The following is a 20,390-nucleotide window of genomic DNA, read 5'->3' on the forward strand; positions in this document are numbered from 1 at the left end:
GACTCTCAAAAATTGTTCAACAAATCTATCACTGAAGAACTCTGGCAATGGACTCATTAATGACTACACTGTTACAACCACTGACTATTATGTATTTAGTCTAGAGATCACAGACTTCCAAGCACTTATCCAATTGGCTGTATAAGATGAGTCACTGGGATAAAAGGAAAAATCTTAATGTATATTTGGATTTTTTATATCTCTTCTTTTTTAGTTTAGATTTTTTAATTTATATTTTATAATGATCATAAGATTTTTTTTTAAAGACATGGTCTCACTTTGTCACCTCTTCCAGTCATGGCTGACTGCAGCCTTGACTTTTTGGGCTCAAGCAAACCTCCTATCTCATCCGTCTGGGTAGCTGGGACCACAGCTGTGCACCACCATGCCTAGTTAATTTTTAAATTATTTTTAGAGACCAGGTCTCGGTATGTTGCCCAGTCTGGTCTTAAACTCCTGGGCTCAAGCAATCCTTCTGCCTTAGCTCCCAAAGTGCTGGGATTACAGGTGTGAGCCACAATGCCCAGCCAGTCATAAGATACTAGTATGATATTTGCTTAAGTAATTTATGTATATGCACATATGTGTATACACATATACACACACAAGGAATATGGAGCATGCTCAAAAAATTTTTGTTTAAAGATGAACAATCAAGAAAATTTACAAGAAGACCATTACTATAGGGACCATTTGGTCTAGCCCCTTTGTTTCAGAAAGAAGGAAGCTATAGCTCGGAAGGAAGGGAGGTAACTTGCCCAAGATGTATAGCAGGTTAAAGGTTAGGTCTGGAAACTGAGACTGCTAATACTTTATCCACTTAGATTTTTTGTTTGTTTGTTTTGCCTTATCTGATTGTTCTTTGATGGAGTAGAACTGTTTTTTTTTAATGCAGTGTGATTCTATATTACACACATATTTTTATGTTACATTCTCCTAGAAGCTTAATTTTAAAAGTGCTCACACACCTAAATGGACCTTCTGTCTCCTTCCAAAAATGAGGGCTGAGTTTGCAGTCACAGATTGCATCCTCCTCAGACAGATTTCTTCTTCCTCATAAGCTTTACTCCCTGTCTCATGGAAACATTACTTGTCCGGATAACGCCCAGTGGAAATAAATCACAAAGAGAATCAGCTGTAAGAGTCACTGATTGAAATCATCAGAGACAGTGTTCTGGCTGTCTTAAACATTACTTACAAGAGCTGTCAGCAAAACCCTGTCTCCAGGGACCATTACTTTGAGGGAACTCTGCCAATCGCAGCATTACTTAGAAGGCATATTTTTTATGTTCCTCAAATGCCTACTGTCAAACTAAACCAAAGTTCTGAAAGGTCACAAACACTTCCAAGTTTGGAGAAGGAAACCTACTCCCAGCTTCAAGTGTGGCCTGAAGGCCAGGTAAGCAGGAGGTCTTTTTCCTAGCTTTGATACAAACTATGATTTGTCAGAGAAGCCTTATAAAATTCATTAACACACCAGGGTTTGGATTATGATAGCTAGTGAGGCCTTTATAAGCCTAGAATTCGATTTCCAGCTGTCTCACATTGTTCAGGATAAGGAGGAGAACATCATTCTCTGAGTCATTTTAAAAACTTTTAGCCCAGGCAAAGCAAGACAAATCACAAATGGTAAAAAGGTAAGAGCCACATCTCATTTGTTTCTAGATTGTTCCCTCTGTACCCAGAGCCCTTGCCAACTTCATAAAGGAAACATCTTGCACAAAAGTGGCTCACATGGGAAGCAGGAAACTAGAAATGACCCAAGACTCCTAATAGAAAGTTATCAATAAAACCACCTGTAATCATAATGTCATTACTTTGTTTTTGCTGGATGACAAAGTCCTTATGATATATAATTTGCTCTTGGCAGACCATATATCATAATTGTCTTCCTCTTAGTAACATTTTTACTGCTAGGAAAATTCTGTGTGCATGGAAAAACATCTTTAAAATGATGAAAAACACATACTTTTCACTTAGAATTGCTTTTCTATGCACTTAGTATCAAAAATTATAAACAAAAATTGTGTAAGCCAACCATAGAGGAATTTAGTAACATGAATGCCTATTATGAGAAAACTCTAAATACACAATTCAAGAAGGTGTTTATCAATACGTTTAGAATGTATACTAGCCTAGGTAATCATCTAGTGATACCTCAAATCTGGAATTTGGCCCTCAGAGGCTTTTTTTTTTTTTGAGACTGAGTCTCACTCTGTTGCCCAGGCTGGAGTGCAGTGGCATGATGTCAGCTCGCTGCAACCTCCACTTCCCGGATTCAAGAGATTCTCCTGCCTCAGCCTCCTGAGTAGTTATAGGCTCCCACCACAATGCCTAGCTAATTTATGCATTTTTAGTAGAGATGGGGGTTTCACCATATTGGCTAGGCTGGTCTCAAACTCCTGACCTCAAGTGATCCACTGCCTTGGCTTCCCAAAATGCTGAGATTACAGGTGTAAGCCTCTGCGCCCAGACTACATTTTTATATTCTTATTCTGCTAAATGAGATTTGTTACTTTACTTCACTATAATTTATTAAATAAACTCATTTCTTTAAGATTAAAGTTAATAACTAGGTATGCTAGATACAAAGCATATTTTGATTTTACCAAGACATTAAAAATCTCTTTTGATACCTCTGCAATCAACTTGGAAGAAAAAGGATTTTGCAGCAACTGTTCTCAAAGGTTGAACAACTGGTCTCAAAGTTTCCTGTGTAATGGGCTGGTGGCGAGACAGAGGAAGGGTTCTAGAGGTGTGGCAGGAAGATCTGTCCTTGCTCTGAATAATACTGACATGTCAGGAGCTGACACAATGGTCAGACTGGTTGTATTAAAATAAAGCAGCAGCCTCCCCACCTGGAAAGAACACAGACTCTGGAATCAGAAAAATCAGATTGTAAATTCTAGTTCCCCCCACTTATTATTTATGTGATTTGGATCTAAACACTAGAGTCTGGGTTTCAATTTTCTCGACTGTATAATCATTTTCTGTGAGGAAATGACATTTTGAGAACTATTTAGGATAGGCACACAGAAAGTGTTCAAAAGGTGGTACTTACTATCAAATCAACAAATGGTATAAAGCTGGGAGTAGGAGTGTTGTATTATAGAATTAAGGTATAAGATTATTATTATATAACAGAAAAATGAGCTAAGATAGTGATAAATATTATAGAAGGAAGAAAAATAAAATCCTATAGTTAAGTTTCTTTTTTGCGGGGGGGTGGTTTGTTTTAAATTAAATTGTACCAGCATAGAATGGGAACATCCTGGACTAACAGCAGCTTAACATGAAAAAGTTTCTGAAAGCTTGAATGACAGGGTGTTTACCATGGAGACAATAGTAAGTCATAGATACATATGTTCCATACAAGTCCAAAAAATTAAGTAGCATAATGCACTTCGCCATGGACATATCCCATCTGAAGCAACGTATTCAGTCCTGGGCACTGTATTTTGAGAAAAATATTTACAAAATATGTAATATAACCTGAAAAGGAAATCAGAATGGTAAAATGCTTATATAAGAGAAAACTGAAAAAGCTAGGACTAATAAGAGTAAGAAAGAAACTTAGGGAGAATCAGATTATTTCCTCATACATATAACGGGTAGGAAAAGTGAAAAGTAATAGTAATAACTAATATGTACTGAATACTTACGTGTAAAGTAGTCATCATTATCCTTATTTTGTACCTGGGAAAACTGAGGCACCCAGAGGCTAAGTTACATGCTTACAGTCATATAAGTAGTAAAAGTTGGGACAGGTTTCACTCCATTAGTTCATCTCCAGATCTGGGAGAGATATTAGAGCTTTTGCCAAATATTCCTAGTCTTACAGGATCATGGCAAGATTGTATTCCACCAATTCCTTTGAAGCTGAGTACAGACATGGTTTTCAGGCAATGAAATATGAGCATACATCATGTTCATTACTTCAGCAAGAAATTAATTGTCTATACAATTTGTCACCTACTATTCCCACCACAAACATGTAGAGATGGAGCCTCCATCAGGCTAGGCACAATAATGAATGGAGCTTCCCTGTTGACTCACACTGGATGAACAGCAGCAAGAAATATGCTGTTATGTTTTTTTATTAAGCTGCTGAGAGTTGGGGATTGTTTGTTACTGTGGCATCACCCAGCCTTTTCTGGCACACATACCTAAAAATCATTAAAACGTCTCAGAGTAGAGAAACATATTTACTCTTATATTTCCACAGGTCAGAACTAAGAATAATTGTAGAAACTACAGGTAGGTAGATTTGGGATTAATTTTTTTTTTTTTAAAGTAAAGTTGTCCAAAAAGTTTCTTCATGAGGAAGTGAGCTCCCTGACAATGGTGGTATTTAAACAGAGGCCAGATGATCATTTTACCATCTATGTGGAAAAGGAGATGGCTAATTAAAGAGGTTTAGTTTATCAAATATTTATTGAACACCTCCAATGTGCCAAGCATTCTAGCCACACACATAAATCCAAATATACAATCTCTACCCTGAAGGAAATAAACAAATTCAGAACTTGATAACCTCTGTGGTCTCTTCTAACAGTATGATTCAACCAAATTAGAGATAATAACATGGCCTGGACGAAGCAGATGGCAAGCCCAAACTTACAAATAACTATATAGCACTAGAAATCCTGCTGGTGCCTAGGTTGTATTATTATTTCTCAATTAGTAGCCAAAAGTATAGGGTTTGCAAAAGGGAAGAAAGCGGGAGAATTGCTAGGTTTAAAGGAGGAATATTTTCCCTTTCTCTAGTTACCATTCTTAAATCTTGCAAACCCAGCATATTATCTGGCTTACATCAGGGGTGTTTCAGCAAAGGGAATAGCACTGACTCACAGCAATTGTTACCGACCTTTTCCATCACTACTCCCGCCCCTTGCAGTCAGAAGGGAACATTTCAATACGGATCAAGTCAGACATGAAGAACAGGAATAACCTTTCTATAGAGCTCTTCTTCAGTTTAGCTATCAACCAAAACATTTGCAAAATATCAGAAGTTTTCCCTAAAATGTTAGTAAGCAAGAGCTTAGGGGAATCCCACACTCAAAGGATGATGTGAAAATCACAAATTAGATGACTGATTCCAGAGGAAACTGACATTGTTTCCCAAGTGGTACTCTTGAACAGCACTAACTTCAATATTTATTTTCCCTGGTCGTCTTAGTAGTTAAAGGTTCATTAGTTGGTTGGTTGGTTGGTTGGTCTAAACTTTCAAAAATCAGACAGTGGAGAAAGATGTTGTCCTTTCATTAGCTCATTGCATTTTAATGGAAAAACAAATAAAACCTGGATAAGCATTAACTGTAATTGCTCTGAGGCAGACATTTCCATTTCAGGTTATTATTCCTAACCATATTAGTGCAGAATAATACATGTGGATGGATTTTGAAGCTATTACCTAGACTAGGGTGAGGGCATATGATTACTATTATTCCCTATCTGAAAGCTTCAGTTTGAACTCTGAAGTCTGCAGCCCCGCCAGGCCCTGAATTTTCTGAACTACAACTCTGATTCTCTATGAAATAGACACATAAATCAGGGCAAGCTAGATTTCAATGCCATCCCTCAGTCAGTTCAGTATGACATAAGTTTCTCAAAAATACACATACAGAAGAAATTGGCTTTGGCACATTTAAGAGCAGCAGGGAATTTGCATCTCATGCTAGTTTAATGTGCACTCTTAATACTCTCGTCTATTTTCTAAAATATAATGCTATTCTTGCAGAGGCAGCTGGACCCCTGTACACCCGGTCTTGTGCCAAGCTATGTACACAAATACACTCTTTACAAACACAGATGTGAAATGCCGTGCTAAGACATAAGCGAGGCGTAGAGAGAGATTCGAGTGTTTAGTCTAGAGGCTCCACACCTAAAAGTTTCAGGGGCAGAGCTGATGTTTGAAGAGTGAGAGGGGAGACCGCCCATCCTGTACTTTCATCCGGGGACTATGGAGATGACCCCATATTCCCAGCATCACTTTGCCCTCTGCCCTGGTGACCTCGGTTGAGATTTAATCTAGGGCCAGATGGGGGGGCAAGACAATTGTGCTGTTGGTTACTCAGACAGAGAGAAGAGCTGGAAATCACTAAGCCTTCCCGGGCTGACACACCCACCCAGAACGGATGGCCCAGGGGTGCCGCGAAGAGGCAGGGGTAAAGGACGCGGTGCCAGGCAGGGGGACCCGGGCATCCTTTCCGCGCCTGCACGAAGGTGCTGCAAGGGGCTACACGCGTGAATCCAGCGTCTGAGCTAGGAAGTCGCGCTACGCTCAGTGGAGGATGCCCCTTTCCTCCTCCTGGTCCCCCAGCCCTGTGCAAAGTGAGCTGGAGAAAGTTGTGTCCGGGCCATGGCGGCCGGGGCTGGAGAAAGGAACGAAGGCAAGCAGGGAAGTGACCCAGGGTCCCCTTACCTTGTCCTTGGGGCCGAGGTTCTGCAACACCTCTTTGCCGGTGGCGCTCCGGATCTCCACCCCGGCGGGCGCGGGGGACGCGGGTGAGGGCTCCCTGCTCTCTTCCCGGCCTTGGCCCCTCCGCGGGGTGTCCCCCTCGATCCCGGGCCGGCTCCCCGAGCCTCGGTCGCTGCCCTGGCCGCTCCGAGGAGTCTTCGCGCCCCGCTGCCCCACGCTCAGGGCATCGAAATCCAGCGTCTTGCTCTCGAAGGCGCCCTCCACGTTGCAGAACATGCCGCCGTATTTCTGCCGCGGGACCTGGTCCGTGGTGCCCGGCCTGGCCAGGTACACGGGCAGATCGTCTTCGTGGGAGCTGTCCCAGCCCCTCCGGCCCGAGGCCATGGTTCAAGCGCGAAAACGGCCCGCGGGTTTTTCTTCCCCAGAGGCGGAAAGGGCAGCCGCCGGCAGCGTGCGCCGAGCCACAGTGACTGGGGCGGGAGGAGGCGCCTGAGCCTTCGCGCCAGAGGCGGCAGTGCTGCTCCGATTCCTGCCTGTCCCCAGCGAGCCAGCGAGCCACACAGCCAGCTAGCGCGCGGCGCAGGGGCCCGGAGTAGCGGCGCGCTCGGCTCGCTCGCGGGACCTCTCGGCCGGCCGCACCTCCTCACGCACCCCCAACCCTAACGTGGCCTCCCGGGCTGACGCAGCGTCGGTGCCCATCACAAACACAAACCAAACTTGGCGCGCGCGCACACGCACACACAGGCGCACACTGCCCGCTCGCGCAGCAGCCTCGCTTCACACACTGACTCGCCATTCAGACGCCTTAGAAATGTTCAGGCTCAAGAACTTGACTGCCTCACCCACACTGACTCCCTAGTTTGCCTCACAAACACAAAGCTTTCGGGCGCCCCTCATGCACAAAAACCCTGCTGACCCAGGTGGATTCATCTCAAAGCCAAGTCCTGATCTACAACTAACACATAAAAACTCAAATTTACGACAGACTCACAATCCTACCCAGAACCCCGGACTTGCCTCATCCTCATCTTTAGGATTACACTCACAATTACACCCAGTTCTAGGATCTGCCTTGCAAATCCACACCCTCACATAAAGTCCTGAATTGGTTTACACACACAACACAAACACACACACTGAGAGAATGGCCCTCTTACTTCCTTGACAGTCACAAAATCCCTTTGACTCACACGAGCCCTTCCTTAGTTTGTATATAATATCCTAGATTTTGCTTTTACCACCCCTAATTTGCCTCACACACAATGACATTTCAGATCACAGACTCACACACACATTCTTAGATTTTGCTCTGCAATGCACTCTTCATTAATGCTCTGTCCCTCAAACAACAACCCCCAGATTTTAATCTCACACACTGACACAAGCCCAGGTTTACCTCAGTCAGAACCTACACTTAGATTCACACCCAAGCCCAGATTTACTTCAAAATTACACAACCACTTTGCTTTTCATATTACCTCACATACAGGCAGACTTTCTTATGTATATCTATGCTTTCATATCCTCATACTCTCCCCTACATCAACCCACGTATACTCTGACCCAGACAAACTACACATCTTACATCATATCCATACACACAGCCTAAACCTAAAACCTGTGGTGCTGGATTTACCGGGCCGCCTCTCAGAAAGTCCACCCACTCATTTATTTAGTCAACCAACATAAATCAGGTACCCAATATGCCCTTCACAAGGTACTGGAGTGACGGGGTCGAACAAGGGAGATGGGCCTGTCCTCACCACGGATGTAGTCTATAACCACGCATCTAGGTAGCACGGTCATTCACTGCTCTGCTCAACATACTGAACTTAGTTTATTTTGTGAGCCAAACACTCCCCCTCCCAAGCACAGACACACACACACTAAACTCCAAGAAGGCAGAGATCTGGTCTGTTCAGTTCGCCTTTGTATATCTTGTGCCCAGAACATCTACAGGCACTTGATAAATTCTTTTTGAATAAATGGAGGATAACAACAGCAGCAGCAGCAGCACCAGGAAACATTTATGGAGTTACTGCTACGTGTCACTCATTATTATAACTATTTCACATATACTGACTCATTTAATGTTCATAAGCATATGGCAGGATTCTTGGTGCACACAGACAGACATAGTCTTTGAAGGTGTCTGTATAGAATTTGATGAACTGAAACTCTAAGCTCTGACTTTGGAGTGGAACAAAGGCTCTGGAAACTGAAGTGTCAGTCTCAGGCCTGTGACAGCCACAAAAGTTTGGGGAATGGAAGTTGGCCTGAACTTAGATAAAAGACAGGTATGTTGATACACATTAAACCTATCCCCTGGCCAGGCACGGTGGCTCACACCTATAATCCCAACACTTTGGGAAGTCAAGGCAGGTGGATCACCTCAGGTCAGGAGTTCGAGATCAGCCTGGCCAACATGGTGAAACCCCATCTCTACTAAAAATATGAAAAATAGCCAGGCATGATGGCACCTGCCTGTAGTCACAGCTACTTGGGAGGCTGAGGCAAGAGAATCACTTGAACCCAGAAAGCGGAGATTGCACTGAGCCCAGATTGCGGCACTGCGCTCCAGCCTGGGCGACAGAGCAAAACTCTGTCTCAAAATGAAAACAAAAACAAAAAACAAACAAAACTAGCTCCTAACCCCAGTGAAGAGAAAGCCACTTGCTAAACTGCCTATGCTCTATCAATATTATTTACAGTTTCTTAAGGTGACTTCCTCTGCGCAGCTGCTCCTTCTTAACAAATGCTGGTTGGTGATGGACTCAGAATTTCCTGTGACTACTGCTTCGGAACAATTACATTTAATCCTTATCTAGGTTTTCTTAGTGTCAGGCTCTGTGCTAAGGACATCCCAGGCAGTATCTTAATTAATCTTAATAACCTTACCTGTCAGGTACTAGCATTTCTTTTTGTTCGAGGCAGCATCTCACTCTGTCACCCACATGGGAAAGGTGGGAGTGCAGTGGCTGGATCACAGCTCACCACAGCCTTTACCTCTAGGGATCTAGCAATCCTCCCACTTCATTCTCCTAATTAGCTGAGACCACAAGTGTGTGCCACCATGCCCAGCTAACCTCCTGTATTTGTTGTAGAAACAGAGTTTCACCACGTTGCCCAAGCTGGTCTTGAACTCCTGAGCTCAAGCTCAAGCCTTGGCCTCCCCAAGTACTGGGATTACAGAAGTGAGCCACTGCACCTGGCCTATTCTTTCTTTTCTACTAACAAGGAAGCAGAGGCTCTGAATAAATGTCCAAGTTATAATAGAATCATAACTTGAAGCAGGATATGCACAGTGTTTGCTTTAAGAATGGGCACATTCTGTATGTAGACACACACTTTCATGTGCATATTTGCGTGGGAGCATGAGCATACAAACAGAACTTTGTAGTTGTACATGAGCCCCATTGTTATAGCTGCATTGCCTCACCATTATGTCTGATGCAGTGTATAAGCACAATAATTACATTTGTTGACAAAATATCACATTTAAAGGTAACAGTTACATGTACACATATGTGTTTAATTAAGAAAGTACAACAGCCCATTAAAATTTTTAAAAGACTGAAATGGGAATGGCTGATCTGACTCCAGTTCTGCGACTATGTGGCTTTAGGCAAGTGTCTGGCTTAAGCTGTTTGTGTTTTTCTCCTTCATGTTTGCCTTACCCACTGAAGAGGATTATTAAGGACTTTGTTCCTTGAGCAAGCCGTTGTGCTAAGAATTTCATAAGCATTGCCTTAACCTTCCTAGGAACCCCATAAATCTGCAGTGATAATTATTTCCATTTTATCCATGGAGAAATTGAGACTTAGTGAAGTTCAATTCTTTCCCTGAAATATCACAGTTAGTACTGGAATTCAAACTGGAATTGAAACCTTCCACTAGCTGATTCAGACAGAGCCTGTGCTCTTAAAAAAACACTCATAATAAAGCTCTGTCATGAGGATCCAGAGAAATAATAAACGGGAAGGCCAAAAGTAAGGTATTACGGAATGAAATATCTCTACGTGCCCCGGTTGTTCTTGTACAGAAATTAATTTTGGTTAAGGCAAACACTCACATAAGGAAATATCAGACCACTCAACTCCAAGCAAAGGCATTAGTCCCATGAATACATGGCAATTTTGTCATGTCCCTTTCTACTGAGATAGAGGATACATTACTTGTGACAATAATAAACATAAGAGCAACAGTATGTCTATAGATACTGTAAGTCAGACCACTCAGGGAAGGGGTTATCCAAAACAATGTACAAACAGCAAACTATGTCTGTAATGTAGGCAAGAAAATAGAGCTTTGAACTTGTTACGTACCAAATCAAATTTGCATTTTTTGTAACCGAAGTAAATAATATTTCACTTTGTATTGAGATGACTTGTGAGCCCATACATACCTGATTATAACTCTAGGAAAATGTATTCCAGAGGCATCTTCTATTACCTCTATTAGCAGAAAGTAGAGACTCCTCCACAGAAATCAATGATATGCACCAAGCAATCCTGATCTGGCAGCACACAGAATACATTTTATGAGAAAATAAATTGCATTGCATTCTTTTTTCTTTTCTTTTCTTTTCTTTTTTTTTTTTTTTTTTGAGACAGAGTCTCACTCTGCCACCCAGGCTACAGTGCAATGGTGTGTTCAAGTGATTCTCCTGCCTCAGCCTCCCAACTGGCTGGGACTACAGGCGCTCGCTACCATGCCTGGCTAATTTTTTGTATTTTTCGTAGAGACACTGGTTTTGCCATGTTGTACCCACCGCCCCCGCCCGCCCCGCCAAGGCTGGTCTCGAACTCCTGACCTCAGATGATCCACCTGCCTCAGCCTCAGCCTCCCAAGTGCTGGGATTACAAGAATGAGCCACAGTGCCTGGCCACATTGCATTCTTATAAGACAAAACTCTGCTCAACAGAAGATAAAATTTTAGTCCTCACTAAGGTTATGCCTCTATGCTCAAAATAAAAAGAAAATAGAGGAGTTATTCAGTTTACCTTGATTCATCAGTTAATTTAAATAATTCTAATCAAAACCCACCTTCTTTCTTTCCTTTTTTTGATTTGCAGGAATTTGAACCTGCATTATCTTATCTCGATTTTAGTGGACATAGAGGTTGGAAATCTGATTTTTTATGGAAAGATCCTATATATAAATAAGGCAGTGTTTTCAAAATGTTCAGCATTCTGCCTGACATGTAGTAGGTGCCCAATAAATATTAGTCTCCTGTTTCCTAAGAGTATAGATATATTATTAATGTCACAGAGACTGTGCAGAGCTTTATGATGTCCTGTAACTAACTTCGCAGGATTTTATAGAACAAACTGATGCTGTGATAATGTTGAATATGTATGTTAAAAATGATTTTCATTTTCCATATACCTCCATCATATCCTATGAATTCTCCTGATGGGCCACTATTGAATTTCAGCCAATATTTGGTGAACAAAGTGTTAATTCTGACAAAACCACATTTAAGCCAATAATTACAAACCTAAAACCTAAAAACAAGTTGTTTTCAAATATATGCTCAATGTTAAAACAAGATTATAAAATATTTTCAATAATCTTTTTTTTTTTTTTTTTTTTTTTTTTGAGACGGAGTTTCACTCGTTACCCAGGCTGGAGTGCAATGGCGCGATCTCGGCTCACCGCAACCTCCGCCTCCTGGGTTCAGGCAATTCTCCTGCCTCAGCCTCCTGAGTAGCTGGGATTACAGGCACGTGCCACCATGCCCAGCTAATTTTTTGTATTAGTAGAGACGGGGTTTCACTATGTTGACCAGGATGGTCTCGATCTCTTGACCTCGTGATCCACCCACCTCGGCCTCCCAAAGTGCTGGGATTACAGACTTGAGCCACCGCGCCCGGCCTATATTTTCAATAATCTTAATTGCACATGCAGAAAAAATCTGCTTTTATAATAATATATACCTGTAGAGGGAAAACAAGAATATATATCAAAATATTAGCAGAGTATAACTCACAGGATTACAAGTAACTTTTAGTCTCTTCCTTCATGTATTTCTATATTTTCCAAAATCTTTATAGTAAGTGTGAATTACATTTATAATCATAAAGAATGTTATTTTTAAATATGCATCCAGGATGTTGTTTAGATAGAAATATATTTACTGAGCATGGTAAAAATTGCCGATGGAAAATTATTGACCCAAGCTTTTATCTACCTTCTCTACTAGGCAGATATATTATCTAAAGTGAATAACAAAAATAAAATAAAATTAGGCCTCTCATCAGAGGCAAATTATCACTTTGTGCAAAGTATTTCTGCCGTTGGACAGCTGAGTGGGAAATGATCATTATGATGAGAGTGTGAAATGAGGGCTTACAAATGTCCTTGAGGTAAATCCTTTCCACCAAAGGATTAGTTAATAGGACATGACATAATCACCTTCCTGGTGGGAGTTATTGGGGTTTCCTTCCCAATTTTATACACTGAGCATCTCTCTTTGATTTTAATATTCTCAAATGTTCAAAAGCCAGTTCCAAAAACAGAATTTTCTTCGGCCTTAAGTGGGAAGAAGATAAATTTTAAAGTGGTTGCTGACCAATATGATAACAGAGATACTCATTTCAAATGCTCTAATGCTCTGGTTTCCTTGATGCAGGCTCACAGGTGCCATTTAATCTCCTAAATGAAAATCTCTAAGTAAGTAAGGGCCAGAGGATAAAGCGAGTTACAGGATGTAACAGGAAAAAAAAAAAACCCACTGCCAAACCTATGACTTGTCCCACTTCAAAATGGCTCACGTTTCCAAGATTTTCAAATATACTTATTTTGTTATTTTTCCAGTTGCTGTTCATGTTTTTTGCCCATTTACAAAATATTCTTATTGGTTTTATATTATTTTTATAACAATCTCATCCTGATTCTTTAAAATAAAATGGTTCTCTCTTACCTTTTATTATTCGGAGATAAAAATAACAATAACATATTCCTTGTTATCACTCCCTCCCTTCCTCCCTCCCTCCCTTCCTTCCTTCCTTTTCAATGAAAATTTGAATGTACAGAAAAGCAGAGAGCAATTTAGCAAATGCCCATGTACTCACAGTCTAGTTAACTTTTCATCATGTTTTATTCATACATTTTAACCAATAAAATATTACAGAGTTCAGATATCCTTGGTACCCCTTTCTTTGTTCTTTTTCTCTCTCTTTTTTCTTTTTTCTTTTTTTTGAGACAGAATCTCGCTCTGTAGCCCAGGCTGGAGTGCAGTGGCTCAGTCTCAGCTCACTGCACTCTTGCACCTCTTGGGTCCTGGTTCAAGCATTTCTCCTGCCTCAGCCTCCCAAGTAGCTGGGATTACAGGCATGAGCCACCATGCCCAGCTAATTTTTGTATGTTTTTTTTAGTAGAGACAGGGTTTCACCATGTTGTCCGGGCTGGTCTAGAACTCCTGGCCTCGTGATCCACCCGCCTTGGCCTCCCAAAGTGCTGGAATTACAGGCGTGAGCCACCTTACCCGGCCATTACCCCTTTGTCCCTTTTTCTTGTTCTCTTTGAATAACGACCACTATCCTATGTTCTTCTAAAGTTTGCTATGTATTGGAAGCTGATCCTTTAATTGGGATTTTTAAGCTTGTTTTCCTTATCAAATAAATTATTGCCTTAGTTTAATTATGTGCATTTAGAATAACCCCTGGCCAATAATGATGTGCAGAAGTCCTTCACTCCTGGAAAGCTGAGGCTTACAACAGTAACATTAGGTTTTCCCCTCCTAAGATAAAAGTAATCAGAATTCATATCGGGGCAGAAATTCAATCCAAATTCTAAAAGGTGTGTCTTTATAACCCTGTGCTGCTTAACCAATACTGTGTTTGAGACAGGCTAGAAAACCAACTATTTTTCTCTTATTGGGAATATTTTTGTTACTATGAAAGCTTAAGTGGTTCAAAAAACATGGACAAGAAACTTAGACTTAACATTTAATAGGATAACTTTGATTTTAGTATTCTCTTGAGACTAAACTAAGTAATGCACAAAGAAAGGTAATCAAGTGAGATGACAGTCTGAAAAGAGAAGCTCCTTTCATTCCAGACAGAAACTTCCTGACTCCAGAGATGAGGGCACATCCTGGCTCCAATATAAGCAGCAAACAGGCCAGTGTACAAATGGCAAATACTAAAAGACAAGAGAGGAAAAAGAAATTGAATAATTCTCTCATTGAGAATTTTATAGTTATGTATACATTCAGAAAACATAAATGCATCTATAATGTCTTTTTAACCCAATGCTTTTGTCTGATTTCATTTCTTGGTTAATAAATAACTCCTTGTCCAGGCAGCTCCCTGGAATGCCTTACTCCACCAGATCTTTCCTAATTAAGATTAATGGATAGGAAACAGGATCCCTTCAATGTTTCCAAGCTTTTAGAATAATTTATATTGGATGCATGAAGAAAATATGCACAATTGGTCCAATCGTATAGCTCCACTTTCCATGTCTCATTAAGAAATAGCAGAGTATTTATGTGGAGTGTGATATAAATGACAAAAGCATGAGATCTGAAGTCAGAAAATCTGGACCACAATTCTGGGGTCCACTACTGAGTGAATTTGGGGTCATTACACAAGCTCTCTATTTCTCTTCCCTCATCAACAAAATGAAAATGAAAAGCTGTGGTGCTGAAAAAAAAAAGTAAGATGTTTTATGCCAGGTTGTAACTGTTCTTTACAAATGTTTTTTTATTTGCTTCAGTGCCTGGCCCCAATTCTGTGATCAACAGGTAAGCAATAAACACGTGTCGAATTAGTGTTACTTGGAATTTTTGTTTTTCAGTGGTAGAACTGTATGCAGTAAGCAGGGAATGATCACTAATCAGTCTTAGATGTGACCAAAGTTAAAAATGTATTTTGGGAAACCAAATCAGATTACCTTCTATTCTAATCGTAAAACTCTTAGACACCTGTCCCTGAAAACACACTTAAACAAAAGATGTAGCGAAATGCATGTATAAAACTTACATAAAATGCACTAAAAATATACTCAGTAATGGGATTGCTGGGTCAAAGGGTATTTCTACTCCTAGGTCCTTGAGGAATCGCCACATTGTCTTCCACAATGGTTGAACTACTTTACACTCCCACCAACAGTGTACAAGCGTTCCTATTTCTCCACATCCTCTCCAGCATCTGTTGTCTCCAGATTTTTTAATGATCACCATTCTAACTGGTGTGAGATGATATCTCAATGTAGTTTTGATTTGCATTTCTCTAATGACCAGTGATGATGAGCATTTTTTCATATGTTTTTTGGCTGCATAAATGTCTTCTTTTGAAAAGTATCTGTTCATATCTTTTGCCCACTTTTTAATGGGGTTGTTTTTTCCCTGTAAATTTGTTTAAGTTCTTTGTAGATTCTGGATATTAGCCCTTTGTCAGATGGGTAGATTGCAAAAATTATTTCCCATTCTGTTGGTTGCCGGTTCACTCTAATGATAGTTCCTTTTGCTGTGCAGAAGTTCTTAAGTTCAATTAGATCCCATTTGCCTATTTTGACTTTTGTTGCCATTGGTTTTGGTGTATTAGTCATGAAGTCCTTGCCTATGGATTATATACCCAAAGGATTACAAATCGTTCTATTATAAAGACACATGTACACGTATGTTCATTGTGGCACTGTTTACAATAGCAAAGACTTGGAACCAACCCAAATGCTCATCAATGATAAACTGGATAAAGAAAATGTGGCACATACACACCATGGAATACTATGCAGCCATAAAAAAGGATGAGTTCTTGTCCTTTGCAGGGACATCGATGAAGCTGGAAACCATCATTCTCAGCAAACTGACACAAGAACAGAAAACCAAACACCACATGGTCTCACTCATAAGTGAGTATTGAACAATGAGAACACATAGACACAGGGAGGGGAACATCACACACTGTGGCCTTTTGGGGAGTAGGGGAGCTAGGGGAGGGATAGCAGGGGGTGGGGGGATTGGGGAGGGATAACATTAGGAGAAATACCTAATGTAGATGAGGGGGGATGGATGTAGCAAACCACCATGGCATGTGTATACCGATGTAACAATCCTGCATGATCTGCACATGTACCCCAGAAATTAAAGTATAATAAAAAAAGTTTAAATAAAAAAATTTTAAATATCTGCCTCAGCACTGAACACTAAACACAGAGTTGACAGCACATAATAATAATATATATATACTAAAAATACTAAAATACAGATATATGTTTTAAATATTAATTTTTTAGCAGAGCTCATAGTAAAATTTACTCAGCTTTGATTATGCAGTGTCTAACAAGTTCTTGAATAATTCTTAATGTTGGGCTGGCACGGTGGCTCACGCCTGTAATCCCAGCACTTTGGGAGGGCAAGGCGGGTGGCTCACCAGTTCCAGTCCAGTCTGACCAACATGAAGAAACCCTGTCTCTACTAAAAATACAAAAAATTAACTGGGTGTGATGGCTTATGCCTGTAATTCCAGCTACTCAGGAAGCTGAGGCAGGAGAATCACTTGAACCCGGGAGGCAGGGGTTGCGGTGAGCCCAGATCGTGCCACTGCACTCCAGCCTGGGCAACAAGACTCCCTCAAAAAAAAAAAAAAAAGGAAAAAAAAAAAAAGAAAACTTAATGTTGACTAGCTACTAGGAATTGTTTTAACATTTAACATTAAAGTACAATGTTAACCTGCTGAAGTGTTTATTTTTTATTAAAAAATTCAATATGACCATATACTCAAATAATATACTATAAAATGGTTATACTAGAGGGAATTTTTGACTGTAAATGTTATACCTGTGAAAATATATATTGCAGTCTTTTGTAATAGGTTGATTAATCAGTTCTTGGAGTAACTAGAGCATATTAAGATCTGACTAATCTAAAATTCATAAAATCATTCATTTATTAAATATGCCTTAGGACTATTTTCAAGAGAAAATCTAGGGTTAAATACTATGCAAATATTCTATTGGATTACTTGTATGGTGCAGTGTTTTATCTTTAATATAATAATTTGTCTTTATTTTTAAATTGTCACTAAATATCAGTTCTCAAACTCAAAAATTGAGTGACTTAAGAGATAGGGATAGGATTTATAAGTTGTCTATGGTATTGCAGTAAGTCCGAATATAGTCCTTGGCAATTACCCTTGTACAAAATAAAATAAAAGTATAATATTGTTAAATGGATTATTCATTTTTGTGGATATAATTGTTGACATGGGCTGGAAAGTTTACAATTACTTATTACAATTCAATAATTAGTAACTGAAATTTAATCATAAATCATATAATGATGATTAATTTCACCATCTGGATTTTTATAACCAGTCATTTTTACATCTGGATTCTGAGAAGTCTTTAATTCAGGAAAAAGCATACACGAAAATTTCCCATGAGGAAAATAGATATAATTTTATTAAAACTATAACTTTCCCAATGCTTCTTTCCCTTTTGGCTAAAATCAGCTATAAAAATAAAACTCTTCCCAAATTTTAGTATACCTGATGACATAGCAATCAAGTTTGCTTGGTTGTTTTTTGCCTTTGAAGACACTGAATAAAATCCAAGAGCCACTTAGAAATGTGTTCTTGCAAAGAACTGTGGGCTTTTGAATCAACCTTAGCCTTTAAAAAAAAAGTTACTCAGCCTTGACTATGTGATATCTAACAATTTACTTAATAATTCTTAATGTTGGCTGGTTAGTAGAAATTGTTTTAACACTTAAAGTACAATGTTGCTTATTTCTTACAAAAAAAATCAATATGACCACATGCTCAAATAATATACTACAAAATGACTAGTTGTAGAAAAGGAATTTTTTGGGCTCTAAAAAATACATCTATAAAAATATATATCGTAGTTTGGTTTTTGACTAATTGTGTTTTTTTGTCCTAAAATAACATAAATGCTAATGAGCCAAGTTCACACAAATGCTGAGCCAAGTTTATGCTCCTCCAGCTAAGAGGAGAGGAGGTCCCTGCTGGAGTAACAAAAGGGAAACAGGCCATTTAGTCAATTCACTGCATTTTTTTTTTTTTGAGATGGAGTCTTGCTCTGCCGCTCAGGCTGGAGTGCAGTGGTGCAATCTTGTCTTACTGCAGCGTCTGGCTCCTGAGTTCTGTGATTCTCCTGCCTGAGCTTCCTGGGTAGCTGAGATTACAGGTGACTGCTACCACACCCAGCTAATTTTTGTATTTTTAGTAGAGATGGGGTTTTACTATGTTGGCCAGGCTGGTCTCAAAGTGATCTGCCTGCCTCTGCCTCCCAAAGTGATGGGATTACAGGCATGAGCCAGGGCTCCTGGTCATGGCTGCAGCACTTTTAGAAGGCAGTTTGACAATAGATATCAAAGGCCTTGACATATTCAAGAAATCTGCATGTTAATTTGCATCCTTCAGGTGATTCTGCTGCAGGTGGTTCTGAAACCACATTCTAAAAAATAGTGTTCTCCGGTGTCTGTACTCTGAGACTGTTTCTATTGAAACTCATTTTACGATATGTGTTACTGGTGCCTGCTAACTTGGAGAAGGTTCTCAGGTCACACTTGCTGCTTGTGCTGGTGTAGGTGAAATATCTTCAGTAAGGAACTGTTCTTTCAGCACCATGACATTCAGGTCCTTTTAAATGTATTTCACACACCTGAATGCAATCTGGAATTATGGATTTCAAACAGCAAATCATTGGAACTCAGAATTCTCTATTTTTAACGGTAAATAGCCTCATGTTGATTGCAAATCTTACAACTTTGGATCTGTCTTAATACCATCAGAATATTGAGACAGATTTTAGATTTTTAAATTTTCTTTGAAACGTGTGTTTTGACCCTCCTTTGAGAAACAAAGACTTACAAGTTCACAGTCAGGAAAAATATTCTACACGTTGCTCTTATTGTATAGTATCTTGCCTTAGTTTTATTGGTTTTGTTTTTGGGGTTGGGGAATGGAGTCTCAGTCTGGAGTGTAGTGGCACCATCTCAGCTCACTGCAACCACCACCTCCCGGGTTCAAGAGATTCTCCTGCCTCAGCCTCTCAAGTAGCTGGGACTACAGCCACGTGCCACCACACCTGGCTAATTTTTTATTTTTCATAGAGACAGGATTTCACCATGTTGGCCAGGCTGATCTCAAACACCTGACCTCAGGAGATCCACCCACCTCAGACTCCCACAGTGCTGGGAGTACAGGCATGAGACACCATGCCTGGCCAGTTTTATTGTTTTTTGAGCTGAAAAACTGTGCTTTAAAATTCAGTGTTAATTCCAGAGAGTTTAAACTGTGTTACTTGTGTTAAGAAGGACATACACCAGCCTGTGCAACATAGTGAGAGCCTAATCTCTCTATATATATTTTAAAAATTTTGCCGGGCGTGGTGGCTCACGCCTGTAATCCCACCACTTTGGGAGGCCGAGGCGGGTGGATCACGAGGTCAAGAGATCGAGAACATCCTGGTCAACATGGTGAAACCCCGTCTCTACTAAAAACACAAAAAATTAGCTGGGCATGGTGGCGCGTACCTGTCATCCCAGCTACTCAGGAGGCTGAGGCAGGAGAATTGCCTGAACCCAGGAGGTGGAGGTTGCGGTGAGCCGAGATAGCGCCATTGCACTCCAGCCTGGGTAACAAGAGTGAAACTCCGCCTCAAAAAAAAAAAATTTTTTTTTTTTAAATTATCTGGGCATAGTGATGCACTACTGTAGTCCCAGATACTCAGGAGGTTGAGGTGGGAGGATCACTTGAGTCCAGAAGTTTCAGACTGCGGTGATTATGTCACTGTATCCAGCCTGGGTGACAGATAGAGACGCTGGCTCAAAAAACAGGGACACACATACAATCTAGACTGAGGTTAGCAGACTGAGGTTAACAATTTAATTTATCCAATTGCTCCCTGTTTACAAATCTGAAGCAAACTGATGTTTGTTTGTTTGTTGAGATGGAGTCTCACTTTGTCGCCCAGGCTGGAGTGCAGTGGCACA

General features: G+C 40.4%; 1 protein-coding gene across 1 annotated transcript in view; it reads right to left on the reverse strand.

Annotated features, from left to right (window-relative positions):
- Positions 1 to 6,841, reverse strand: part of DPYSL3 (dihydropyrimidinase like 3) — a 115,060-nt gene extending 108,219 nt beyond the window's left edge. The window contains exon 1 of the mRNA XM_021677456.2: positions 6,425 to 6,841. Coding sequence (XP_021533131.2) covers positions 6,425 to 6,805 — 381 coding nt within the window. The 5' untranslated portion in view covers positions 6,806 to 6,841. The remainder of the gene's footprint in view (positions 1 to 6,424) is intronic.
- Between the last annotated feature and the right edge of the window lie 13,549 nt (positions 6,842 to 20,390).

The sequence above is a fragment of the Aotus nancymaae genome, unplaced genomic scaffold (genome assembly GCF_030222135.1).
Source record: "Aotus nancymaae isolate 86718 unplaced genomic scaffold, 86718_ANA_hifiasm-v0.15.2.pri h1tg000064l_1, whole genome shotgun sequence".
In the NCBI taxonomy this organism is placed as follows: domain Eukaryota; kingdom Metazoa; phylum Chordata; class Mammalia; order Primates; family Aotidae; genus Aotus; species Aotus nancymaae.